The sequence below is a fragment of the Raphanus sativus genome, chromosome 2 (assembly GCF_000801105.2).
Source record: "Raphanus sativus cultivar WK10039 chromosome 2, ASM80110v3, whole genome shotgun sequence".
Classification (NCBI taxonomy): Eukaryota; Viridiplantae; Streptophyta; class Magnoliopsida; order Brassicales; family Brassicaceae; genus Raphanus; species Raphanus sativus.
In genome coordinates, this window is record NC_079512.1 from 40,454,272 (window position 1) to 40,481,187 (window position 26,916).

Here is a 26,916-nt window from a genome sequence, read left to right on the forward strand (position 1 = left end):
TATTTAACATATATTATAAAACAAAACGAGTACAAGTTTACAATTTTTAGTGGGAAATTTATTTTTAATAGCTCATTTCGTCTAGGAAGCTATTACAAAGTTTAACATTCTGAGACCTATTATATGTTTACTACAAAAATGAAAGACCTTATTTAGTTAGTTATTACAATACAATTGAACTTCATAGCTATAAACTTATATAAACCTTATTATCTACATTTTTAAAAGTTTTTTACTTGTAAACTCTAATCAACATCTGTAAGTTCCGATTCATATTATGAAACAACAGAATCATAAATAAAATAACTTTTTCTTTAGTATTAAACATCAAATTGCATAAGAACATACACAATTTATCTCCCCAAGAAAAAGTAACTGCATCAGAATTTTTAAAACTGAAATAATAAACAAAAGGAAGAAAATAATTACATAATTAAGCCTGGATACTGGTGTATTAATTAATTAATCAAAAATCGCAAGTTATATATAAACACATCTCGTGACTCACTTGCAGTTGCAGAGTCACAGACAGTATCGGCTCCCTCACCACCTATATTATAAAAAGAATCTGAACCACCGACGTTTATTTATTTTTTGCTCCGACGCCTGAGACATTATGAAATTACATTTAAACCCTCTCTCACTTATATACTTGTTTCTATTTGGCGCGGCGGCAATGTCGCACGACTACTCGGACGCACTCTCGAAATCAATCCTCTTCTTCGAAGGCCAACGCTCCGTTACCTCCCCAACGACCAACGTCTGACGTGGAGACGAAATTCGGGTCTGAGCGACGGATGGACGCACAACACCGATCTAACAGGCGGTTACTACGACGCGGGAGACAACGTCAAATTCAATTTTCCGATGGCTTTCACCACCACGATGCTCGCCTGGAGCGTAATTGAATTCGGAGAGTTCATGCCTCCGCCGGAGCTTCGGAACGCCCTCGTTGCACTCCGGTGGAGCTCCGATTACCTCTTGAAATCAGTTTCACAGCTACCAAACCGCATATTCGTTCAGGTTCGTCGGTCGTTAATGGCAATTCAATTTCGTAACTGTTTTTGCAATAGGAGAGGGGTAGTTTCGGGAATTTGAATAGCTTTTTTTGGGGGAAACTGAGTCGTTTTTTTTTTTTGTTGCCAAAGATAATGAAAGAAAGTAACAACCCGTGAGAGGTGAGTGGCTGTTTTGTTAATTTTGCACCCTCAAGAGAGAAGTCTCTGCACTTTTTTTTGTCGTTGTGTCACGCTTTTTTGGCCCCTGCCTTTCTCATTACGAAATAATTATTTTTAAAATAAATATTTCCAAAAAATGAGTTTCTTTTTCCTTTTCTTAATTGATATTGCACACGCATAACGTCGAATGATTACTGACCAATTTACTCTAAGCATACTTTAAGAGGAAAAAGCAATTACTCTGTGATTTTACATTACTATAAGGTTCTATATATACTTTGATTGTGTGCCCGCCCGTTCTTTTTAGTAGTACATATAAAGATGACCCAACTACTATTTTAGCCACTGTTTGGAACCAACAACTATCAATTTTGTTGACTATAATTGCAATAATGAGAAATTTCATTCAGTAATACAAAAATATATTAGCGAATTGATTCAGGGGTCGTTACATCCTACACTGTAATATGATCATTTAATAATACGAGTCGAGATATGCGAGCGATGATAGAGACTTTGGCACTCTCAGAATCCTCAGAAATGATATATGATGTTGATGTTGTTTGCTTTCATTTAATGATTTGTTTTATTTAAGAGGGATTTAACATAACTACGTATATGCAAACTAATTAAAGTAAGGAGGAAACGAACTTGTGGTATATGTTAGGTAGGTGATCCGATTGCAGATCATAATTGCTGGGAACGTCCTGAAGATATGGATACACCACGTACTGCTTACGTCGTAAATGCCCCAAATCCAGCTTCTGAAGTTGCCGGAGAAATCACAGCTGCCCTCTCGGCAGCTTCAATTGCTGTGCGATCATCGGATCCTGGCTACTCTCACACGTTGCTCCAAAACGCTGTAAAAACGTTTCAGTTCGCTGATATGCACCGTGGTGCTTATAGCAGCAATGATGATATCAAAAATGACGTTTGCCCTTTCTACTGCGATTTCAACGGATTTCAGGTTTTTTTTTTTAAATTAAAAAAAACATATTATTTGGATCGCTAAATAAACAACACGCAAAATATTCATACAAATCTTGATAACTATTACAGTCTATTTTTTCTTGGTGATTTTTTTTTAATAGTTAAATGTTTGTTGGGATGGGTAGGATGAGTTATTGTGGGGAGCAGCTTGGCTAAGAAAAGCGACTGGTGATGAAAGTTACCTAAGCTACATTGAGAGTAACCGTGAACCCTTTGGTGCTAGCGAGAACGTCGACGAATTTGGTTGGGACAATAAAATTGGTGGACTTAATGTTCTCGTGTCCAAGGTTAGATATTAATTTTTTAGCAAAAAAAAAAGTTAGATATTAAAAAAAAAATCTATACTGACCTTTTTGATCAGAGTTACGTGATCAAATCGAAATCATGATTCATAACTTTAATTAACTCTCTTGCAAGTAAAGCAAATATAAACACGAGCATTTCACGTGCATATAAAATTATGTTCTTTTCTTTGCGTTGAAGAACCCAACATGGCCCGGTTAAGACGCAAAACCCGGTATATATGTTAACCTATGAATTTTAAGGTTTTAGTTCCGGTACAGGAAGTTATAGCAGGGAATATGTACAACCTAGAGGCGTACAAGGCTTCGGCGGAGAGCTTCATGTGTAGTTTGGTGCCGGAGTCTCCGGGACAACACATTGAATATACTCCCGGCGGTCTTCTTTACAAACCCGGCGGTAGTCAGCTCCAGCACGCGACCACGATATCTTTCCTCCTGCTTGTCTACGCTCAGTATCTTTCTAGAAGTTCCCTCTCCCTCAATTGTGGCAGCCTCTCTGTCCCTCCTGATCATCTACGTCGTCTCGCCAAGAAACAGGTTACTCCCCTTTGTAGTGATTTTGGTTGTTCTCCCATCTTCCTCATGAGTCACCTAAACCGGACAATATACATATATAGCAATTAGCATGCATTCATTGAAAGCAAAATAATACAAATTTATTTTCACGATTTTGTGCAAAAAAAAAACATATATTTTTAGACTAATAATATTAGGGATTAATCTTATTTTGATTTATTTATTGGAAAATGAAGGTGGACTATGTTTTGGGGGAGAATCCAATGGGATTATCGTACATGGTCGGGTACGGAGAGATGTATCCAAAGAGGATCCACCACCGTGGCTCATCGCTGCCGTCGATCGTAGACCATCCAGGCGCCATTAGGTGCAAAGACGGATCGGTATATTTCAACTCGACCGAACCAAACCCAACGTTTTGATTGGAGCAGTGGTCGGTGGCCCGGAGAGGACGATAAGTACGACGATGACAGGTCTGATTTCCGCAAGTCAGAGCCCACTACTTACATCAACGCTCCTTTCGTTGGTGTATTGGCTTACTTTGCAGCCAATCCTAGTTTTAGCTGACGTCACTGGAGTAACATTAGAAAAAAAGTCCCTCTAGCTAATCTTGCATACGCAAAGCTAAGAAAGAAATTTTCTATCTGAATATCTCATTCGGATTATTTACTTGGATATCATCTTTTAATTCAAATGTAATGGATAGTCTATTCGTCTATCATATATACACTGACATAAATTGTGTTACGAAAAATACAAATATTTATTTATTTTTGTTAACCGAGAGATTCACAGCAAAACTAACTTTGTAAAAGTTAGTTATATATTTATTTTAAACTTCCCTCCGCCATGCGCCGCTGAAATAATAAGAATATATATTTTTTAAACTTAGTTACATTTTGACATTTCCTTGTTATTTTTATATTTTAACTTTATCGATTTGGAAAAAGAGAAAATCGTAAATGTATTTTTTTATTTTTTATTTTTTTTGGTCTAATTTTTTCTATTTATTTTATTTTAAATTAGTAAAGTTATAATTAAATTTAATAAAACTATTTTTCTTTCTATTATATCATATTTATTTAAAATATTCTATTATCCCTAATTTTAAGTATGTCTATATTTAAAAATATAAATTTTAACAAATTTTGGATTTTTATTTGCTTAAGTTGAAATAAATTTAATCATCAGTAAAAAATGCTGATAAAACTTTTAAAATATTTAATCATCAGAAAAATTAACTGATTAGCATTGTTTTAGTTTTGTATTTTTAATCCATATCTATTATTAATTTTATTAAAATATATATAATTATAAAAAATATGAGATATAAATTAATTAAACAATGAAATGTATTTATATTAGTTTTTTATTATTAATTTCATATATAATATATTTTAATGGTGATATATGAGTTATTAATTATTAATATATTTCAAAAGGCTTGCCAAAAATAAATGTGCGTACATAAAATTTATCTTTTTATAAATTTTTGCAAGAAAAATATAAGTTTTATAAGAAAATTTTACATGTCACAATTAAATTGATATCATGTCGTCACATTTTTTTGAAAATCATGTCATTTTTTTGTGAGAATGAATATGATGATGACACATATGCAAATCATTTTACAAATAATGTTTAGAATGAGAATGAATGTGATAATGACACATATGTAAATCATTTTGCAAATAATATCTAGGGAGTATGAATTCCTTAGTGTCACAAAAGAACTTTGGATCAAATTTAAGTCGATTATTGTATGAACCAATATGGCCAATAGATCATAATTGAGTATTCATTTATATTTTCCATGAATAGCAATCTAGAGGAGAATACTACAATTTTATATTATATTATTGGTTTTCAATTTTATTCGTAATGATTACAATCATTAAGTAATACTCTCCCTCTTCCAAAATATATGAATTTTTAAGATATTAAACAACTATTAGAAAACTTATTTACCTAACATTAAAATATAAATTAAAATATTTTCAACCAATTATAAAATAAATTACAAAATAAATTGGTTACACATTTTGATAAAAGTAAAAGTTATATTTAAATATGAAAATATTTTTTATTTTAAAACATCAAAAACTTCGTTAAAAATCATCTATTTTGAAATTAAGAGAATATTATATTTAAATAGTCTGTACAAATGATTTATTGTTTGTATGATTATATTAAGTCAATTCATGTCTTTTATAGTTTTAATATGATACATTGGTTTCAACTGAAGTTTATGTGATTGAACAAAAAATGGAAAAGTATATTACAAGTGTGTGTTAACTCAATAACAAATACTTCTTTGCATCAAACTTATGCCAAAAGTTATAATTAAGAAGAGTTCTTCCAGCAAATATCTGGATCTCATCCTATTCATCAAAGCAATCAGATTTCATTCATCTAACCTGTGACCCTTACATTATTCTTAGACATCTATATTATTAAAAAATATTTTTTTGGTACCGTTTGAAAACATAGATACTAAAATAAAGGAGAATTGTTTGAAAACATAGATAATTTTAAATTAGTTCTTTAATTTACACATTTAGCCATTATATTTACAATAAATTAAGTAATTTATTTTTGTATTTCTTCTTATTTACAGATTTTGCCACTATATTTAAAATTAATTAATTATAATAGTTGTTATTTCTTTGTGGTGAAAATAAAAACACAAACAGAAATATATAGTATATATTAAATAAAAATATATAGTATTATCGTATTTAGTTTAGTCAAATATAAAAATTTTGAGAGTTCAATTTTCAAAAAAAAAAAATCATAAAATTAATAATAATTCATAGAAAACTAATGCAAAAGTTAAAAAAGTTTAGTATTTTGTTTCATTTTAAAATAATTAAAAAAGACAATAGGTTAATATATGAACATTATAATGACATCAAATTGCATCAAATTATATAAATTCTAATATAATATTATGAACAAATGATTTTTTTATCAAACATATATTATAAAATAATATATTGTACTCTGTGTAAATTACACAACATAAAAATATACATAAGATTTGTTTATAAAACTAATGGTTTATAAGTTTACGTTGAATATAAGTTAAATCAAACATTTGCGCGGATGAGCGGGTCAAGTTATATTGTATATTATAGTTAAATTATTAAAGTTTAGCTACTGATAAGATATAATTTAATATTTTTTCCTTGCAATTGTTCCTTTCGCAGAATATCTACATACAGGGAAATTCTAAATACTTACACAGAAACAGAATATATATGTGGAAATATATAGTTTCTACCATCAAAGCTGGCCTTGTATATATGGAACATTTGACCAAGGAGTATATATATTTGGAATGTAGATGGTCAGATCTTGTATCCAAATTTAACCGAGTAAACTTTGAGATTTGTACTTGTCCAAAAAAGTATTTATAAGGAATACAATTTGTCAGAGTTGTTATGTATATACAAAAAGATTATGTACAATTCTTTTGAGATTCAGCACCATATTTTTCATCTTTTAACATTTGATCATATCATTTTTCCTACTTTATTATTCAACAAATATTAAATTTACATGCTACAATGATTTTAAAAAATAAAATTTAACACTTATTTTAATAGTTCATAATTATTATTGTATGTCTAACTTAAATAAACTTAGTCTTTATTTAAAGAGAATTTAAAATAATATTTTTGTATTTAAATAATTTTTTAACTTATAATGAGATTATTGATTTTAAACAAAAGATAATATAAAAATATAAAAAATCTTTAGAAATTGACATGTATCGTCGGTGTGGTGGTTCTCACTTTTTTATCAATATATTAAATCTTTTTGGCATCAAATAATCCACATCATTAGATTTCATTTTTCAATATGCTCATTGTAATAATTCAATTGTAAACTCTTTTAATCAACACTTCCACTATACATGGTCTAACTAGAATACTCTTGTTCAAATATCACTAGAATCAGAAAAGTACATTTCTATTCAAATAAAAATACAAAGATTTTTATCTAAATTTGAAATTTAAACAATTAATTAGTAAGATAATGATTCACTTCTTGATAACAATAGAGTTAAAGTTGAAACAATATTTAATATTTTAATACATGCATGGATGATGGATGGATAACCACCAAACCAACGCAAATCGGTATCTTACCAAATTAACCAAATACGTATACATGAACTAGACATTAATTTTCTATAAATAAGAACTCTAAACCCTCATGCCCAATGCCAGAAATCAAAATCTCACAAAGTTTATGTAAAGAAAAAAAAAATGAAACCATCAATCTTAATTTTAACCGTTTTCGTACTTCTCCTCTTGTTACAAACGGTGATTCCTCACAATTACTCGGATGCTCTGCATAAGTCGATCCTATTTTTCGAAGGTCAACGCTCTGGTCGACTTCCCAAACAACAAAGGATGTTGTGGCGTGGTGACTCTGCACTCAAGGACGGCGGAAACCTCAACACCGACCTCGTTGGTGGTTACTACGACGCCGGAGACAACGTTAAGTTTCATTTTCCGATGGCGTTTACGGCCACGATGCTTGCTTGGAGTTCTATCAACTTTGGTTCTTACATGCCTGCGAATGAATTTAGACACAACCTTGGAGCTCTCAAGTGGGCCACCAATTATCTCCTTAAGACTGTCTCACAACTCCCTCATCGCATTTTCGTCCAAGTATGTTCGTATAAACAAACCGCTAATATCAACTGTTCGTTATTTTCGTACATAGCAGTTATGGTATAACATCTTTTTAATATTTATACCAAATACACACCAACATCGTTATCAAGAATTTGTATTTCATTATTTTTTGTCATGCGTTGTCGACATTTTAATAATTTTAGAATTGAAAATAGAGCCGGAATATATACGGATGAATTGGGTATACGAGTGTGTAATTAATATAAATTTGCATTTATCAATATTTGTAAACATTATATAAAATGGTTATAATATAGTTGAAAGAAAATCATAAAACTACAAGGTATGTTGATGATGATGACGTAATCAAATTGTATATCATCACTGTGAGAAGAAGTAATCAATTTCTACTGATTGGTTCGTCCTAGCTTGTATTATATTTTCCGGAAATAACGGCTTCAAATGAAAATCTCTGGTTTCACTCTAACAATATAAGATTATAATATGCTCTAGGTAGGTGAAGCACAGCCCGACCATGATTGTTGGGAACGACCGGAAGATATGGACACGCCACGAACCGCTTTTGCTATAGATGCACCAGGGCCAGCCTCCGATCTAGCGGGTGAAATCGCTGCAGCGCTGGCGGCTGCTTCTATCGCATTCAAACAATCACAGCCTGAATATTCCAAATTATTGCTAGACAAAGCCATACAAACGTTTCAGTACGCAGATATGCATCGAGGTTCTTATTACGATAATCCGAACGTGTACAACGCCACTTGCCCTTTCTACTGCAGTAATAATGGATATAAGGTAAACCTTCACTCTAAAATTAATATGTCTATAGTACCAGGCTTTTGATATTTCATATAAAATGGTAATATTTTTCATCTAGGATGAGTTGCTCTGGGGAGCTGCGTGGTTGAGGAGGGCGACTGGTAGTGATAATTACCTAGAGTACTTGGTGAACAATCGTGAAACTTTCGGTGTAGATTACAATTACTTGGACTTTGGCTGGGACAGCAAATTTGGGGGTGTTGATGTTCTCATTGCCAAGGTTTGATCCAGTTCTCAATCTCTATATATATATGATCTTCCAAAACCACTAGGTCAGAACCATATAAAAAGCATATATAACTAAACATGATATACTATTAACGTCAATTTGGGTGAACAGGAAGTATTTGAGAAGAATGTGAGTGCGTTATCACCATATAAAGATATTGCGGAGAAAACGATTTGTGCAGTATTTCCGGAAACCGCTGGTCCACACTTGAGTTACACACCCGGCGGTCTTCTTTACAAACCCGTTGCCTGCCAGCTCCAGAGCACGGCCGCATGGTCTTTCCTCATCCTTGCCTACGCGGACTACCTCTCTAAATCCTCTCAACAACTCAGTTGCGGTAACCTCAAGTTTCAACCCGATTCTCTTCGACGCATAGTTAAACGACAGGTACTCAAACATCATGTGTTATTGTGTATATAATGATTTAAATAGGTCCATTAAAATCATATGTGTATTCTCTTTTTTTCGCGGTAGGTGGACTACATTTTGGGAGATAATCCAATGCACTTGTCATACATGGTTGGGTACGGTGATCAGTACCCGCGACAGGTCCACCACCGTGGTTCGTCTATACCGTCTGTTAAGGTTCAAAGCAATGCGTTTGGGTGTCAACAAGGATGGGAAATTTTCCATTCGGACAATCCAAACCCAAACATTCTAGTAGGAGCGGTGGTTGGCGGGCCTAACGTAGATGATACATTCATTGGAAAACGGACAAATGCTACCGATACGGAGCCCACAACGTACATCAATGCACCTCTAGTTGGTGTCTTTGCCTACTTTAGTAGCAATCCCAACTTCACTTGACTTCAACTTTCACTACCAAAAATATCATATTACTTGACATAAATAATATCGCAAAAAAATATGAGTAGTTTAAATTATTTATTAATAGATGATAATATGTGTTTAACATCAGTTATAATGATTGATATTGTTATCTAAATTATTAACATCAGTTCAATAAAAGTGATATAAATCTATACTAACTTACATCACTTCTAAAAAAATGATATAAATCTAAGCTATTTTACATCATTTTTTAAAGTTGATATAAATATGAGTTCCTATCAGTTATATATTTGATACGTTTATTAATAGTTGATATAAATTATTAACATCATTTCTTTACCATCAAATTTTCGAGAATAAAAAATTAAAAACCTTTGCTATATGTATATTAAGAAACTTTTTAATTAAACAGCATAAAATATTTTAAAAAATTGGGGAAAACTCTATTGGAGATGCTCTAAGTTGTTGTCACTATTTGTAAATGAATATGATGCAGTTGTCTTTGAGCTCAACATCATGACAACATGTTGCATAAACATACAATTCAAAAAAACAAAAGTTAGTAATACATTAATTACACAGGGCTACATATTAATTAATTTAGAGGTATTTTGTTACTATATATAACAGCATAAAAAATATATTCTCTTTTCATAAGAAAGTATATAGTGAACAATCTTTACCTTGTTTGGGTACTTGTTCGATTATTTTCCGGATAAGCAAATGAAAAAAAGAAGAAGCAAACATGAAGAGGCAATTCCTCTCATGCTCCTATTTCTCACTTCTCAATCTCTATTAGACAGTTTTCTTTTTTTAATTTTATGTGTCTAACGAAAAATCATAAAATTTAATCGGAAACGTGAATATTTTTTATTTGATTTATAGAATTTGATAAAAATATTTCAAAAATCAAAAAACTGTTTTTTCATAGTCTCACGAAAATCATCAAAATATGATTAAAAACGATTTTAAAATATTTTTTTTTTAAATTTGAAAGATATAGAAGTTAAATACTTACCCATGAGTTCACTAATCCATAGGGAGGATTAAAGATTTTGTGTTTTGATCAAAAATAAAATTATAAAAAAGGGTATAGAAAACTAAAGGAACCCATAGGAAATTGTGGTAGGAAAATAGGGTACAGCAAAAGTCTACTCAAACATGAACGAGCCTACGAGGGGCATATGGCATTCACGCGATTCAATGTGGTGGTATTTTTCTTGAATTGTGATGAGTGATACAAGATTACGTTCCACGTGGCGGAGTGTAATTGGCAAGGGCACAAGAACCTCAAATAACTGATCTGATCTATCTTATTAAAACAGAAACATTCTGTTGGACCTAACATTTATTTTGTAAGTTTTTAAATTAAATACACATTTATACTTTATAGTTAAAACTACATTAAATCACTAATGTTACTTTCTTTATACTACTATCCATGTTTCCAAACAATATACTTATTTCTTTGTACTACTATCAATGTTTCCAAACAATATATTTTTTATACTACTATCAATGTTTCCAGACAATACAATAATTAATCTTAATTATTTTATATCTATCATTTTCTCTTTAGAATTTTGTAGAAACATCATAATTTCATAAATTGCAAAATAATGAACTTTAAAATTTGGATTATAAGATTACAAATTATGAAACTATTACAATTTAAATCCAATTAGATTACATATCGGTCATCCATCAGTTCAATCGGTTAGTCTCGAGGTTTAGTGATTTTTTTAATATGAATATTTTAAAAACCAAAATTGAATTGTCAGATCTCCGGATTAACGGGTATAATCACAATCGGGTTGAATTTAAAAACACTGATTTAAATGCAAAAATATTTTAAATACACACTCTTTAAAAATTACTAAAATATTTGTTAAGTTATTAGTGAAATTTTTTATCGTAAAATATTCCGCGCTTCCAAAGCGCGGGTCAAAATCTAGTTAGAAATATAAATCCAAAAGAAGGAGAGTGAGGTCGCTCCTCCTCCTCGGCGATAAGGTGGTGTTGGTGTGTGTCATCATAAGCTCATTTACTCTTGATCAGACCAAATTAAGGCAGAGAGAAGAGAAAGAGATAACATTTAACAAAAGATGGCATCAACCTCACTCCTCAAGGCATCTCCTGTGTTGGACAAATTGGAGTGGGTCAAGGGACAAAGCGTTCTCATCCGTCAGCCATCTTCCGCCGCCGTCGTCCTACGTAACCGCGCCACTTCCCTTACCGTCCGTGCCGCTTCTTCCTACGCCGATGAGCTTGTTAAGACAGCGGTTAGTACTCCCACACACAACTCCTCTTCTCTTTGTCACGTGTCTTATCTGCATGATACATAAAAGTAGGTGTTCTTTTATTCTTTTGACCTTTTGAATTGGAATGTCTAACAAAATTAGTTATGTTCTGTTTTCACTTAAAAAAATTTGTAGTCTTAACTTTTCTCCTTTTTCAGAACCATTTTTATTAGTTGCGTTTTGATTTTAGTTCATGATTGTTGATACAAAATTTCATGTTCATAGATAAAAGTTAGTAGTATAAAAATAACAAAAAAAAATACAATTTGATAATAATTATGTATTTTGGTGTTTGGGGGCAGAAAACAATTGCGTCTCCGGGACGCGGAATCTTGGCGATGGACGAGTCGAACGCTACTTGCGGGAAGCGTTTGGATTCGATAGGGCTAGAGAACACTGAGGCAAACCGACAAGCATACCGGACATTGCTGGTCTCTGCACCAGGACTCGGACAGTACATCTCCGGTGCAATCCTGTTCGAGGAGACTCTGTATCAGTCTACTACGGAAGGCAAGAAAATGGTCGACGTCCTCGTCGAGCAGAACATCGTCCCTGGTATCAAAGTCGACAAGGTATCACTAAATTAAATGCATGCTCATTATATCTGTACCTAACGTGGTGCTTGATTAAAGGAATCTAAGCGACTTGTATGTATCTATTTATGGAAGTAGGGTTTAGTGCCACTTGTTGGCTCTAACAATGAGTCATGGTGCCAAGGACTCGATGGTCTATCCTCCCGAACCGCTGCTTACTACCAACAAGGTGCTCGTTTCGCCAAATGGTATATATAGAGTAGTGTACCCTCTGTTCCTATCCAAAATGTTTCCTCTCACCCGAGCTTACAGTGACTTTAATTTGTGTTGATGGTTGATTAGGCGTACTGTCGTGAGCATTCCCAACGGTCCGTCTGCTCTAGCTGTTAAAGAAGCTGCATGGGGCCTTGCTCGATACGCTGCCATTTCACAGGTAAAACACTTTTGCTTTAACTTCAAGAAACAGGCCAAACACGATTTCTTTTAAGCTATTATTTCACAACGCAGATTGTGTGTGTGTTTTTTTTTTTTCAGGACAGTGGATTGGTTCCAATAGTAGAGCCAGAGATATTGTTGGACGGAGAACACGACATTGACAGGACTTACGAAGTAGCGGAGAAGGTCTGGGCTGAGGTTTTCTTTTACCTTGCTCAGAACAATGTCATGTTTGAAGGTATTTTCGTTTCTAGCTAGTTAGTATATGGAGCTGCTTATCTTATACAAGTTGCAATATCCTAATTAATATCAAAAACATCTTGTACAAATCAAAGGTATCCTATTGAAGCCGAGCATGGTGACTCCCGGAGCCGAGTCTAAAGACAGAGCTACTCCTGAACAAGTTGCCTCCTACACCCTTAAGCTCCTCCGCAACAGAATCCCTCCCGCTGTACCCGGAATCATGGCAAGCTCTCTCTCTCTCTCTCTCTCTCTCTCTCTCTCTCTCTCTCTCTCTCTCTCTCTCTCTCTCTCTCTCTCTCTCTCTCTCTCTCTCCACGTGAATCACACAATATGAAAATCCATCCAAACATTTGCTCGATTCGATTTATAAAAAGTTCTTTATGAGGAGAACCCTAGATCTTGGTTGCTTGAGGTGGAAGTTAAATTTTTTTTTTGCTTTGATTTTGCAGTTCTTGTCCGGAGGACAGTCTGAGTTGGAGGCAACGCTGAACCTGAACGCGATGAACCAAGCACCAAACCCGTGGCATGTATCCTTCTCCTACGCACGTGCACTGCAGAACACATGTCTGAAAACATGGGGAGGCAGAGATGAGAATGTGAACGCAGCACAGACCACACTATTGGCTAGAGCCAAGGCCAATTCGTTGGCACAGCTTGGAAAATACACAGGAGAAGGTGAGTCTGAAGAGGCTAAGGAGGGTATGTTCGTCAAGGGCTACACCTATTGATCAGAGATCACGAAGCAAATTATGTTTTGATTGCATTTGCTTTTGAGTTTGGTTGTCCTTACTATCATGTTAAAAAAACAATTTATTTTGTCTGCTTAATATTTGCATTAGCTACTCCTTTTAAAAAAATATATTGAAGTTTTTTTGGGCCAAATAAATAAAAATATATTGAAGTTTTGGACGCTCCCTATCACTCACGGTGGTCTCATGTAAGAATTACAATAATATAATTCCACATGCATGCATGCATGCATACACAGAGTGATAAAGAGAGAGCATAAGAAAAAAGTATATGAAGCGAAGAAGATGGGCACATTGATAGTGGGGCTACATACCCAATATACTGTCCTTGTTCGTAAGCCCAATATATATACATCAAGGGAGTAGGCTCGCTGAATATAAACAGAAAGTAGAAATGTCGACGTGGCAGTAAGATGTCCAAGGGCAAAAATGTCATTGACGAATATGGGGGGGGGGGGGGGTCCGAGGGACCAAATCAATGCCGATCAATCCAGTGGTCCCTCCAGAGGGGCTGGGGCTGCTAAGAGAGTGTGGGGGATCTGATCTGAGCTGCCTTCACATAATTGTTTCTGGAAGAAGAAGAAGAAGACAACTCAGTCCACAAGGTAGGTAATTAAAGACCTCTTTGCTAGGACCAACCAAACAAGCTAGATGCATTTTTCTAGTAGGGATTCTTAAAATTCTCAAGCTTTATTTCCCTCTGCGTTATTATTTTTTTTTTTTTTTTTTGGGGTTTGTCTGTTAAACTAAATTCGAATCTCTTTCTCATATACCTTCAACGTGCATTTGTGACATTTTGACAATGTCTGTCGTCTCTCTACTGATGATGAAGAAGACTTCTTTCCAATACTAAACTCAAAAAAAAGTTAATATATGATTCTCTTTCTGTTGCGTGTCCTTAGTAGAAGAATATTATAGTATAATCCATTGTCACTTTGCAAGATAAATACTTTTTCGATTTAAAAAGATTGGTAAACCGTTTACCTTCTTATTAGTCTGCAAAGCGTAGTAGTGGGTGACCATTAGAGATAGTCGGCAGTTATATCTCTTTTCCTTAATTTCTTCAGTTGAGGTTGGCCACCTTCCCCTTCTAAACTAAACTGCCTTTTTTTATATGTATATATTTATAACAACAAGAACGATAGCCAGTCTTCCCTTATTTTTTATTCGTGTGCTTTTGGTTCACTGAACGCTCTCTTTCTTTTAGCAGGACCGTAAGCTATTACTTTTTTTTTTTTTTTTCATATAGAGGCATGTTCATGTTTTAAGTCTCTTCTGTTTTGGTTTGGCTGTGCTCAGATGTCTTGAGTTATTTATGCTTGTAGTTAGTTAGAAAATTAATGTCCCTTTTTGCTCTATTCTCCAAAAGTGTAATTTTTCCTTTGAACTTCTTTCTGCAGTCCTCTTGAATATACATTCTGCAATCTTAGAGAGGTCTAACTAAGGTTTTATATTGTTTCAGGAAATACACAGAGATCATCAAACCAATGGGTGATGGATCATATGGTTTAGGGTAGCTAGCAAACGTACGTTTCTCAGGGAAAAAAAGTTGCATAAGAGAAAAGGATGGAAAAGACAGACATGTCTGAGAAGATACTGGTTCTGGTGAGATTGAGGCCCCCAAACGAGAAAGAGATTGCCGCTAACGAACCTACGGAGGATTGGGAATGTCTGAATGATACCACCCTTTTGTACAGAAGAAACACCTTCCGCCAACCCTCCAACTTTCCTTCTGCTTATTCTTTTGGTAAATCTAACTACCTAACTAACTAGAGAGCCTTCTACTTGGTTTCTCAAAAAGTATCATCCCACATTTCATTTCATCTTAAGAAAAGAATGAGATGAACTTAATTCGACTTCTACCTAAATTTATAAGAACTCAACTCTCTACCTACCTGGCCTTGATATTCTACACAACTACGTACCCTTTCATCATCTGTGCTGTATGTCAGACTCAGATTCCCATTTCCTTTTGTGGGTGTGACAGATAGAGTATACGGAGGTGAGTGTCCCACCAGACAAGTTTACGAGAATGGAACCAAGGATATCGCTCTTTCTGTTGTCAAAGGAATCAATTGTAAGTAATCTTCCATTATTTTTGTTAATGATGAATGGAATGAAACCGATAATACATAGCTTAAAAGTTGTTCAAATTACCTGCACTGCACTGCAGGTAGTATTTTTGCGTACGGCCAGACGAGTAGTGGAAAGACGTACACCATGTCTGCGATTACTGAGTTTGCTGTGGCTGACATTTTTGACTATATTTTTCAGGTTCACCCCTTCTTCCCAATATTATTATTATATATATCACCCTTTTTTTGTTTGTTTACTTGCACCCAATAGTGTACTCTAATTGAATTGCTGCTGTAGCATGAAGAAAGGGCATTTTCCGTGAAATTCTCAGCTATAGAGATCTACAATGAAGCCATTCGAGATTTGCTTAGCTCCGATGGTGCATCCCTTAGGCTACGAGACGATCCTGTGGTACAAAACTTTAATATTTCTTTACTTGAACAGAACGCTTTTAGCTTTGTCTGAATCTCTTTCAATTTTTCTTACCAGAAAGGGACAGTGGTTGAAAAAGCCACAGAGGAAACTCTGCGAGACTGGAACCATCTCAAGGACCTTCTTTCTGTTTGTGAAGGTAAAATCCCAAAAGCCATGATATGAGATGATAACAAAAAAATGTTGTCTAAAAAATCAGATTGTTATTCAGATAACTTACATATCTCTCTATAATCTTTTTGTTTTGCAGCACAACGTAAGATTGGTGAAACCTCATTGAATGAGAGAAGTTCCAGATCTCATCAGATTATCAGACTGGTTAAAACCTACTCTTAGCTATCACTAGATTTAAATATAACAAAGATTGTCTCTCTTACTTAGAGCTTTAATTCACTAGACGGTTGAAAGCTCGGCTCGTGAGTTCTTAGACAAAGAAAACTCCACCACCCTCATGGCCAGTGTGGTATGCTCTGCTCTCATCAACAACCTTTCTTTCTTTATGTTTATGTTTTTTTCTTTCTAACAAGCCTGTTCATTATTCTTCCTTTTAAATTTAACGTGCAGAATTTCATAGATCTGGCGGGAAGCGAGCGTGCATCACAGGCGATGTCAGCTGGTGCGAGACTCAAGGAAGGCTGCCATATCAACCGAAGTTTGCTTACTCTTGGAACTGTCATTCGTAAACTTAGTAAGGGAAGAAGGCAAGGAGCGCACATCAACTTTAGAGACTCGAAGCTGACACGAATTCTACAGCCATGCTTGGGGGGTAATTCAAGAACCGCCATCATCTGCACTCTGAGCCCAGCGAGGAGTCACGTAGAGCTAACGAGGAACACTCTCTTGTTTGCTTGCTGTGCAAAGGAAGTTACCACAAAGGCTCGGATCAACGTCGTTATGTCAGACAAGGCCCTGCTGAAGCAACTACAGCGTGAGCTTGCCAGGCTCGAGACCGAGCTGAGAACCCCTGCCACGGCCACGCCTGCCTCTAAATGTGATTGTGCGATGACGGTGAGGAAGAAAAATCTTGAGATTCAAAAGGTTTGTGCTCTCTTGTGAACACACATCTCATTTTCAGGTTGGGTTAATGCTAAAACTAAGGTGTGTAATGTTGAATGCAGATGGAAAAGGAAATGACCGGGTTGAGAGAAGAGAGAGATCTTGCCCAATCCCGGCTTGAAGATATCATGAGAATGGTTGCACACGATGAGGTATTTTTCTGGCTAGCTCCTCCCTCCCACAATTAGATTTCTATATAGGACGTTTCTTCTAAATGGCGTGCGTGCTTCTGTTGAAGTCTGGAACTCCGCAGAACATAGACAAGTGGGAGGATGGTTCAGTGTCACAGACATCAGGCGTGATCGATTTAGAGAGGAGCGGAATGTCAATAACAAGAGCTTATGTTGGGTCTCCCTCTGACTATGATGAAGAAATTCCTACGCGTTCAGAAGATCCATCAGAAGAATATTGCAGAGAAGTTCAGTGCATTGAGATTGAGGAATCAGCTACCGTCAACCACAAAGACCGAAAAAGAGCAGAGCCTAACAGTAGTGAGGATGCTAATAATAGTGAAACGAGTGTAGGCCACAACGTGAGGTTGAGAAGCTGGACGAGGACTCCACCTGAAAACCTAGGGACAGAGTTCCTGGGAAGACCAGAAGAAGAAGAGAGTGTTGTTTTCTGGTTTAGAGTGTGTGTCAAGGAATGATTCGCTGTCTTCTTGCGGGAGCGATTCCACTGCCACTCAGAGCATCAGAACGCCCTTGGGAGAAGAGGGAGGAGGTATTACTAGCATCCGGACTTTCGTTGATGGTCTTAAGGAAATGGCTAAGCTTCAAGGCCAGGTAAGCTTTTATATATGTACTAGTCGGTTTTTCTTCTTCTGTAGATTATATTAACTTATGTTCAAGTTAATGTTTGATCAGGTTTCGATTGCTGGTAAAATGCGGAGGGATATTGGTCTGGTCATGGAATTTGAGAGACAGCGACAAGAGATTCTGGAGCTATGGCAAACCTGTAACGTCTCTTTGGTGCATAGAACATACTTCTACTTGCTCTTCAAAGGAGATGATGATGAGGCGGATTCAATCTACATTGGAGTTGAGCTAAGAAGACTTTTGTTTATGAAAGATCGCTTCTCTCATGGAAACCAAACTTTGGAAGTAGGAGAAACCTTAACACTGGCCTCAAGGTAGTTTCATACTTTTTTTTTTTTTTTTTTTTTTTTTTTGTATATAGCGTTTTGCAGTTTTGTACTTAAGGGACTGACTACTCTTTTCTCATTTTTGTGTGGCGTTGGGTAAAAGCCGGAAGGCGCTTCACAGGGAGAGAATGATGCTGAGCAAGCTTGTTGGGAAAAGGTTTTCAGGAGAAGAGAGGAGAAGAATCTATCACAAGTTTGGGATTGCCGTCAACTCCAAACGCAGGCGTTTACAGCTTGTGAACGCGCTGTGGAGCAATCCCAAGGACATGAGTCAGGTTGTGGAGAGCGCAGATGTTGTAGGGAAGCTTGTGAGGTTCGCTGAGCAAGGGAGAGCCATGAAGGAGATGTTTGGTCTGGCCTTCACGCCTCCTTCCTTCTTGACAGCTCAGAGATCACATAGCTGGAGAAAAAGCATGCCTTCGCTTTTCTAACCCATCTATCTCCGTTTTAACCATTTGAAATTTTAATACTTTCGTGTTACTTGCAGCAGTGTGTATATGTAATCTTCTTTGTGTCTTTTCCGTTTTATTCTGAAGGAGACAAAGTTGTGATATGTTTTTAATCAAAATTGTTATTTGGCATTGTGTTAAGGAAAAACTCATTACAAGAGGTAGTAAAAGATTTAGCCTTGGGGGTTTAGTACCGGTACTGATGATGACAGCAATAATCAAACCGTAGATACCCAATACACCAGCCATAACAACGGGGACAATAGACTTCATGACCAACTCAGGCCTCATGAGATACCACTCTTGGTATTGGCAGTCCCATATGCAGCTCCCATGCCTAGTCAAAGAGTGCAGTATTCTAATCAGATGATGATGACGATGACACTATGTATCATTTGTATCTATTAAGCAAACAACTCATATTGGACCTCTAATTTGGGCTTAATTCTTTGGGCTCCCTTCGGCCCACGTTTTCCAAGATAGACGATTGTATCCTCCCTCGGCTCTTCTCCTCCCCCGTCCCGAGATCTTTGCTTTGCTCTAATTCCCCCTCGCTCCTTTCTCCTTCTATCCGTAAGCTTTCTATCAATTCTTTTTTCCGATGCATAGTTAGCTTAATCCGTACATATATATATTGTTCACCTTCTGTATTTCAATTTTGATTTTGATTTTTTTTTTTTCGAATTTGGATTCTTATGGTAGCTCCTCAACTTGAAAGTGGAACTGTTTTGATGATTATATATATCTTTCAAATTTTGCAATTATATAATTGTAATTGTTTTTGATTGGGTTGATGTTTTATACTATTTTTTTTTTTGCTGGGGGTGGTTATGGGAAATTGTATTGGAGCAGTGGGGATTGGATGAAAAGCTTAGATTCAGAATTGATTGATTGCTTGCTTGTCCAACAATAAGTTAATAATAATTGTGAGCTCCCTCCATACATACGTACATTCATTCATTAGAAACCGTGCTCAAACATGAAACACCATTTCTGCTGGGCTTTATTATTTATCAATATCTATTTGATTTTTCTTTTTACCTTTTTTTCTGAAGTCAAGAGGATGGAGAGCAGTGCTCAGTATGAAAATGAGCGGTACAACCCCGATTACTACAAAGAAGGAACACACTCTGTGGTTAGACCAATCACTTGTTGTATCGTATTTTTTTTTTTTTTTTTTTTTTTACTTTGATTAGAAAGCTAAACGGGAATTGTTTTTTCTTTGCAGTGGAATACGATGCCTAATCATCATCATCAGGCAAAGGAGGACCAACATAATGCTCTGGTGATGAATCAGAAGATCATGTCCATCCTTGCCGAGAGAGACGCTGCCCTCAAGGAAAGAGACGATGCTCTAGCTGCCAAGCAGGAAGCATTAGCCGCTCGGGACGAAGCCATTGACCAACGTGACAAAGCTCTCTCTCTCAGAGATAATGCTATATTGGAGAGGGACAGTGCGTTAAGTGCTCTTCAGTTCCGTGAACACAATCTTAACTACATTTTGTCACGTGCTAAGCTCGGTGCCTCCCAAACCTCTCACTTACCCAACCCTTCCCCATTGTCAACTATTCCACATGAAGCTGCTGCGCCAAGTAGAAGAAAAAGGAATCGCAAACAGGATAAGCGGTCAAAGGGAAAGAGAGTAGGCGAAGATCTGAACCATCAGCTTGCTTCTCCTGGAAAGAAATGCAGAAAAGATTGGGACAGTAACGATGTCGGCTTAAACCTTGTCACATTTGATGAGACGACAATGCCAGTGCCCATGTGCACTTGCACTGGGACTGCTCGTCACTGTTACAAATGGGGAAACGGCGGGTGGCAATCATCTTGTTGCACTACCACTTTGTCTCAGTATCCGCTACCCCAGATGCCAAACAAAAGGCATTCTCGAGTGGGCGGTAGGAAAATGAGCGGAAACGTCTTCTCCAGGCTACTTAGCCGTTTAGCTGGCGAAGGCCACGACCTCTCCTCTCCCGTTGATCTCAAGGATTATTGGGCTAGGCACGGCACGAATCGCTACATCACTATCATGTAGTCCAAACAAAGTATGTTTTCTCTGTTTGTCCTTTTTTTTTTTTTTTTTTTTTTTCTAAATGTCTCTTTTTGTTTTGGTTTTGACATTTTAGGTTCATTATTAATTTTATTGTCCATAGTTCTTGTTAATGCAAAAAATGGTTAGTACCTAGTATTGTTTTGGCTTGGTCTCTGTGTTTATGTAATTAATAAAACAGAGTCTAGTGAATGATTTTGTCTCATATTTTGTTTAATCTCAAATGACTTTTGACCAATTCTTCATATTCTCTCCGCTCTTATGATGTCTCTGAGAGTGGGCATTTAACAGCAAGAGCCATACCGGACTCTAATGGATCATCATCTACTTACGGCTTGTCCCTAATCCTTCTTCCTGTTCTCATCTTGCTCAGCAACTCAACGTCAGCCAGTTAAGACAGGAGACAGAGTCTCAGCAGAACCTGAATCAAATGGATAGAGTAGACAGGCAGTTGAGGTGTTGAATTATGTATATTACACACATGAAAATCTAGTTTTACAGTATTTTTATCTTAGAAAGATAAAAGAAACAATTTCAATTCATGGTATATTTGTAATGGAGGGAGGCTCAAGAGATCGAGGTTCAGACAGAGATTCTCTGCTTTTTTTCTCTCTACATTCGTCCCTACTGTAGTTAACAGGCCGGGCCTCATTTTAGGCCTAATAAAAAGCATTCCATGAATTCCAATATAGTTAACGGGCCAGGCCTTTATATGAATACAATCGGGTCTGTAGAAATATCTAAAACCCTAAACATTATCGGCACTCTTAATTCATTTTGTGTGTGTGTGTGGTGGCGAGGAAGGAGCTTGTGAGCCATGTCCGACGTAGTAGCTGATGCTGAGCTCGCGGCGGAGACGAGTGTTAAAGAAGATGCAAAGGCTGTATTGGAGACGGTTCAATCGACGAAGCAGTTCTCAGTATATGAAGCGAGTTCGGAGGAACTTATAGAACGATCGATGGCTCCTATAAAAAAAGAGTTCCTATGTCCTCCTCCTCCAAGCCGTAACCTGAAGCAAAGTGACGTTAAGGCGGCGCCTCCTCATCCGAGCTTAGTCCAGGAGAAGAAATCGAAGAGACAGCTCAAAAGGGAACGCCGTGAGGTATTCCATTTTTTTTTCTTCACAAAAAGTAGAGTGTAAAATTGGAGTTTAGCATTACATACTTCTTTCAAGCTTATCGCGATATGATTTTATTAGGACATTGCTTTTTTTTTTTTTTGTTGTCTTGCAGAAATGTGCGATAAACCTGTGTCCACAGGTTTCGAGAACAGAAGACGTTAATTCCTGTCAGTACAAAGAGAAATGCCGATTTAATCATGACATTGAAGCTTTCAAAGCTCAGGTTCTCTCTACTTTTTTTTTTTTTTTTTTTTGCACTTTTCTCTCTTACTGATGATTCCGTTTGTTTAATGGTTTGATCGAAACTAGCTTCGTTGATATTGGAAAAAAATTAAATTATTATTTTGTCTTGTAACTGCAGAAACCTGATGATATAGAGGGGCAATGCCCATTTGTGGCCTCTGGAATGAAGTGCCAATATGGTTTATCATGCCGATTCTTAGGCACTCACACACATGTTTCTGATGAGAACCAAATCTCTGAGATTAACGTTTTTAACAAAGAGACACAGAGGCTTCTATGGAAAAATAACATGACTTTTCTCAAAGCTGATGCCAAACTTAAATCCCTTGGCCTTATGGTATCTTGTACATAATATGCTTCTTGTTTTTTTGACTAACTCCCATATCTTTTACCATGGCCATGGGACATGAATATTTCTCTTCCGCTTTTTGTCTCATTATTTCCATACCATTTCTAGGGGCATGCCAAGAAAAGCAATGTTGCTGAAGAGAATGACGCACATAAACCTCAAAATGATGCTCAGGCAACTGAAGGTGTTGATATTCCTGGGCCATTGGAAACTGAACAAGTTCGTCCTGCAAAAAAGGCAAAATCGGAGACTTCTCAACTTGGAGATATTAATATTGGTTAGGCTTTCTTCTTTCATTCTCAAAAGTAACATTTCCACAATGCCCAACTAACGTGTTCTAGTTTGTCTCAGATGCTTGCATAGTTTCAAGCTTTAGAATAATATCATAGCTAATGTATCAAAGAAAAATAGTGGAACAAGACAACCTCCTGATGTTCTATTTAACTGTATTTTGATACCAGGGGTGAATGTGGAAGATAACACGGAAAAGAACGGGCATTCTACTTCAAAACCCAAAGTAGAGGATGAGGCTAGCATCAAAGTTGTTGAAACTGATGGGAGCCTAAAATCTCACCCTCGTGAGAAGAAAAAGCTTATTGATTTTAGGGATAAGTTGTACCTTGCACCCCTAACAACCGTGGGCAATCTTCCCTTCAGAAGACTTTGCAAAGTATTGGGAGCAGATGTGACTTGTGGTGAGATGGCTATGTGTACCAATCTTTTGCAGGTTAGCCCCCACTAAGGTTATTTCGACAGACACATATGATAAAAACAGTTGTAATAATGTGAAAATGTGCAACTATAGGGCCAAGCTTCGGAATGGGCTCTGCTTAGAAGGCATTCATCGGAAGATATGTTTGGTGTTCAGATTTGCGGTGCTTTTCCTGACACGGTGGCTCGTGCGGTTGAGCTTATAGATCAAGAATGCACGGTTGATTTCATAGACATCAACATGGGCTGCCCGATAGATATGGTTGTTAACAAAAGTGCTGGTTCAGCTCTTCTCAACAAACCATTACGAATGAAGAACATCGTGGAAGTCTCTTCTTCCATTGTTGAAACACCAATCACTATCAAGGTAACTACTGCCTTGCCTATTAACTGCAAATCTGAATTAGGTCGCCTTCCATATGAAACTTGAATTACATTTCTGGATGTAAATATATTAGTATGTTAACCACTCTTTTTTACTTGCCCTCTCCTTTTTGGGTGCCAGGTACGCACTGCATTTTTCGAGGGTAAGAACCGGATAGATTCATTAATTTCAGATATTGGGGATTGGGGAGCCACTGCGGTGACGATTCATGGGCGGTCAAGACAACAACGTTATAGCAAGTCTGCGGATTGGGACTATATATACAAGTGTACCAAAAACGCTTCCCCTAGCCTACAAGTTATAGGAAATGGAGATGTGTACTCTTATTTAGACTGGAACAAACACAAGTCTGACTGTCCTGAGTTGTCTAGCTGCATGATTGCTCGTGGAGCACTGATCAAGGTGTGTGTATAACCTTATTATTAAGCCTTCTCTAGTAAATCATACTATAGTGTATCTCTCAATATTTTCAAAAAAAACTTGGTGCAGCCTTGGATATTTACTGAAATTAAAGAGCAACGGCATTGGGACATTACCTCCGGGGAAAGACTTAACATCTTAAAGGACTTCGTACGTTTTGGTCTTCAACATTGGGGATCCGACACAAAAGGTAATAATTATGCACACGGCATGGAATCGAAAATACCTTTTACTGCGCATTACCTTGTTGCTTAAGCTCTTTCTTCCGTTATTTTAAAACCCTTTTGACAACAGGAGTAGAGACAACAAGGCATTTCTTGCTGGAGTGGCTAAGCTACACGTTTAGGTACATACCTGTAGGTCTACTGGATGTGATCCCGCAGCAAATCAACTGGCGTCCGCCTTCTTATTTTGGTCGTGATGATCTCGAAACGCTCATGATGTCTGAATCTGCGGGTGACTGGGTGCGTAATTGTACTTTTTTTTCTTCAATACGCCTTCTTGTTACTCTTTTGACTCCTCGGAGTTTTGATTTAATTGAGTCACAACGTGCGCAGGTGAGGATATCGGAATTGCTGCTTGGGAAGGTTCCAGAAGGCTTCACGTTTGCACCCAAGCACAAATCCAACGCTTATGACCGAGCTGAAAATGGCTAATTCCAGCCCACCTCTCTTATGTAAGCTCAAAAACAATAAACTTGTCTGAAACTGTGATGAGCAAATTTTTATTCAATAGTTTCGCATTCGAGAACAATGTATTATTGCCTTTTTCTTAAACCATAATCTCATAACTAAAACACTATTGCACCCCAGTTTTTAAGGGAACAAAAAAAAAAGAAAACTACAACAGATAAGTGAGGTAGTTCTGATTATAAACAGTTCAGAGAGCGTTGAGTTCTTTCTCTGAATTGTTCTCTTCAGTCACTGGATAGTTGCCAGTAAAGCAGGCGTAGCAATAGCTGTGTGACTCGACTGGTCCGTAGACTTGTTTCAAGCTATTTAATGGTAGGAACGCCAGAGAATCGCAGTTAATATGCTTCCTTATCTCCTCAACGCTCATCTTACTAGAGATCAATTCTTGGCTCCTCGGGGTGTCCACTCCGTAGTAACACGATGCAATCATTGGCGGCAATGCAATTCTCATGTGAACTTCTTTGGCCCCAGCGTCTCTAAGCATCCGAACTATCTTCAAACTCGTGGTCCCTCGGACAATAGAGTCGTCCACTACTACCACCCTCTTCCCTTGGAGGACTGATCGGACAGGAGATAGCTTTGCCTTGACTGCAAAATCACGTATTTTCTGAGTTGGCTCTATAAATGTGCGTTTAGCGTAGTGCGACCTCAGGAGACCCATCTGAAACGGCACTCCAGCTTTGGCTGCATATCCAAGAGCAGCAACTGTCCCCGAGTCTGGCACTGCGATCACCACATCACATTCTACAGGTGCCACCGTGGCTAATATCTCGCCGTACATGCGCCGTGTTTCATACACTGAACGTCCATAGACAATCGAGTTGGGCTGTGAGAAGTAACCGTGCTCGAACACGCATTGTTTCGGTTCAGGGTGAGAAACCATGAACATAGAGCTTTCCCCAACATGTCCTCCATCCACGACCACAATCTCGCCTGGACACACTTCACGTTCATACCTCGCATCGATAAGGTCCAAAGCGCAAGTCTCTGAGGCGAAAACAAGTGCACCGTTGCTTCTTCTGCCCATCACAAGTGGTCTGAACCCGAACGGGTCACGGACAGCGACGAGCTTGTCTTCAAAGACGAAAACCATAGAGAAAGCACCTCGAAGCTTCTCGCAAGCGTCAAGGATCCTCAAAAGGAACGTGTTGGCCTTAGACTTGGCGATGAGGTGAAGCACAAGCTCGGTATCAGAACTTGTGATGAAGATGGAACCATTCTCCTCAAGCTTTCTCTTGAGTTGCTTATAATTTAAGAAATTACCATTGTGCGCTACTGCCAAGGATCCAAGTTTGCAGTTAGCGATGAAAGGCTGAACATTCTTTAGCATCGAGCCCCCGTACCGGACATGTCCTATCGCTATATCTCCAGGAAGACTGTTTAGTTTCGACTCGGTGAACACTTCCGACACTAATCCGACGCCTGTGATTGATTCGAGACCCTTTTGATGATTAACGGCTACTATTCCTGCTCCTTCTTGGCCACGGTGTTGCAGCGCGTGAAGTGCCAAGTAAGAGAGACGGGATGCTTCTGGGTCACCGTGGATTCCTACTACTCCACATTCTTCGTGAAGCTTGTCCTCTTCGTTGGCCACTTCTTGTGTTTTCGACGACAAAACAGGGGAAACTCTGCTTCTTCTGCATGACACGGAGAAACTTTGGGTTTTCGAAACTTGGGGCCTACGGCAGGGTTTGATAAAGCATGGGATTAGGGTATTATTTTGCGAAACATTCTTGGATGGAGAGAAGGGGAATAAAGACGAGACTTCTACAGAGAAGGCCATGGATGATGAACTCCGATTGAGCTATAGCTAATTAGTTTTGAATCAAGAGCTTGTATAAAGGCTTTGAGTGAATTTGATGTAAACTATTTATAAAGTTGTGAGTGTTAAATTAATTGAGAGAATATGGATGTTTTATAGCCTTTTCCAATTAATACATTATAATGATAATCATGTTGATTCCTTAGTTATACGTATTATACTTTGAAAAGATTAAGATTTTATTTATTTACTTTTTCATTGTCATGTTTGGTTT

At 37.0% G+C, this 26,916-nt stretch overlaps 6 protein-coding genes and 1 pseudogene across 9 annotated transcripts; 6 read left to right on the forward strand and 1 right to left on the reverse strand.

Annotated features, from left to right (window-relative positions):
• The first annotated feature begins 562 nt into the window (after positions 1-562).
• Positions 563-3,780, forward strand: LOC130508416 (endoglucanase 24-like; annotated as a pseudogene).
• Positions 3,781-7,230: 3,450 nt separating this feature from the next.
• Positions 7,231-9,540, forward strand: LOC108825425 (endoglucanase 23-like). Its single transcript, XM_018598718.2, has 5 exons — positions 7,231-7,668; positions 8,149-8,448; positions 8,531-8,692; positions 8,813-9,088; positions 9,176-9,540. The coding sequence occupies exons 1-5, from the start codon at positions 7,261-7,263 to the stop codon at positions 9,506-9,508; spliced, it is 1,479 nt and encodes a 492-aa protein (XP_018454220.1). The 5' UTR covers positions 7,231-7,260; the 3' UTR covers positions 9,509-9,540.
• Positions 9,541-11,477: 1,937 nt separating this feature from the next.
• Positions 11,478-13,831, forward strand: LOC108825415 (fructose-bisphosphate aldolase 2, chloroplastic). The gene is made up of 7 exons (XM_018598709.2): positions 11,478-11,775; positions 12,096-12,365; positions 12,465-12,574; positions 12,669-12,759; positions 12,861-12,999; positions 13,097-13,227; positions 13,454-13,831. Exons 1-7 carry the CDS (start codon positions 11,599-11,601, stop codon positions 13,730-13,732), a joined length of 1,197 nt encoding a protein of 398 aa, XP_018454211.1. The 5' UTR covers positions 11,478-11,598; the 3' UTR covers positions 13,733-13,831.
• A 401-nt stretch (positions 13,832-14,232) lies between these two features.
• Positions 14,233-19,084, forward strand: LOC108842140 (kinesin-like protein KIN-7F). The gene is given in 14 exon segments (XM_018614958.2): positions 14,233-14,358; positions 15,216-15,500; positions 15,741-15,830; positions 15,927-16,027; positions 16,127-16,240; positions 16,319-16,400; positions 16,512-16,579; positions 16,659-16,724; positions 16,826-17,299; positions 17,380-17,469; positions 17,556-17,924; positions 17,926-18,102; positions 18,184-18,449; positions 18,565-19,084. Coding segments are annotated over 13 exon segments (2,406 nt in total). The 5' UTR covers positions 14,233-14,358; positions 15,216-15,319; the 3' UTR covers positions 18,893-19,084.
• Positions 19,085-19,344: 260 nt separating this feature from the next.
• LOC108842143 (protein BASIC PENTACYSTEINE5) lies at positions 19,345-21,463 on the forward strand. Of its 4 annotated transcripts, none has more exons than XM_057003922.1 (4): positions 19,345-19,483; positions 19,966-20,045; positions 20,139-20,955; positions 21,238-21,463. In XM_057003922.1, exons 2-3 carry the CDS (start codon positions 19,974-19,976, stop codon positions 20,943-20,945), a joined length of 879 nt encoding a protein of 292 aa, XP_056859902.1. In that variant the 5' UTR covers positions 19,345-19,483; positions 19,966-19,973; the 3' UTR covers positions 20,946-20,955; positions 21,238-21,463. The 4 variants fall into 4 exon arrangements, with proteins under 4 accessions (XP_056859902.1, XP_018470465.1, XP_018470466.1 ...); XM_018614963.2 differs by having other exon boundaries at positions 21,252-21,463; XM_018614964.2 differs by having other exon boundaries at positions 21,334-21,463.
• A 101-nt stretch (positions 21,464-21,564) lies between these two features.
• LOC108842141 (tRNA-dihydrouridine(47) synthase [NAD(P)(+)]-like) lies at positions 21,565-24,989 on the forward strand. The gene is made up of 10 exons (XM_018614959.2): positions 21,565-22,062; positions 22,193-22,303; positions 22,442-22,660; positions 22,781-22,949; positions 23,134-23,399; positions 23,478-23,750; positions 23,889-24,170; positions 24,258-24,378; positions 24,483-24,652; positions 24,746-24,989. The coding sequence occupies exons 1-10, from the start codon at positions 21,778-21,780 to the stop codon at positions 24,842-24,844; spliced, it is 1,995 nt and encodes a 664-aa protein (XP_018470461.1). The 5' UTR covers positions 21,565-21,777; the 3' UTR covers positions 24,845-24,989.
• On the reverse strand, positions 24,978-26,663 carry LOC108842142 (amidophosphoribosyltransferase 3, chloroplastic). The gene has a single exon (XM_018614961.2). It carries the CDS (start codon positions 26,661-26,663, stop codon positions 25,068-25,070), a length of 1,596 nt encoding a protein of 531 aa, XP_018470463.1. The 3' UTR covers positions 24,978-25,067.
• Between the last annotated feature and the right edge of the window lie 253 nt (positions 26,664-26,916).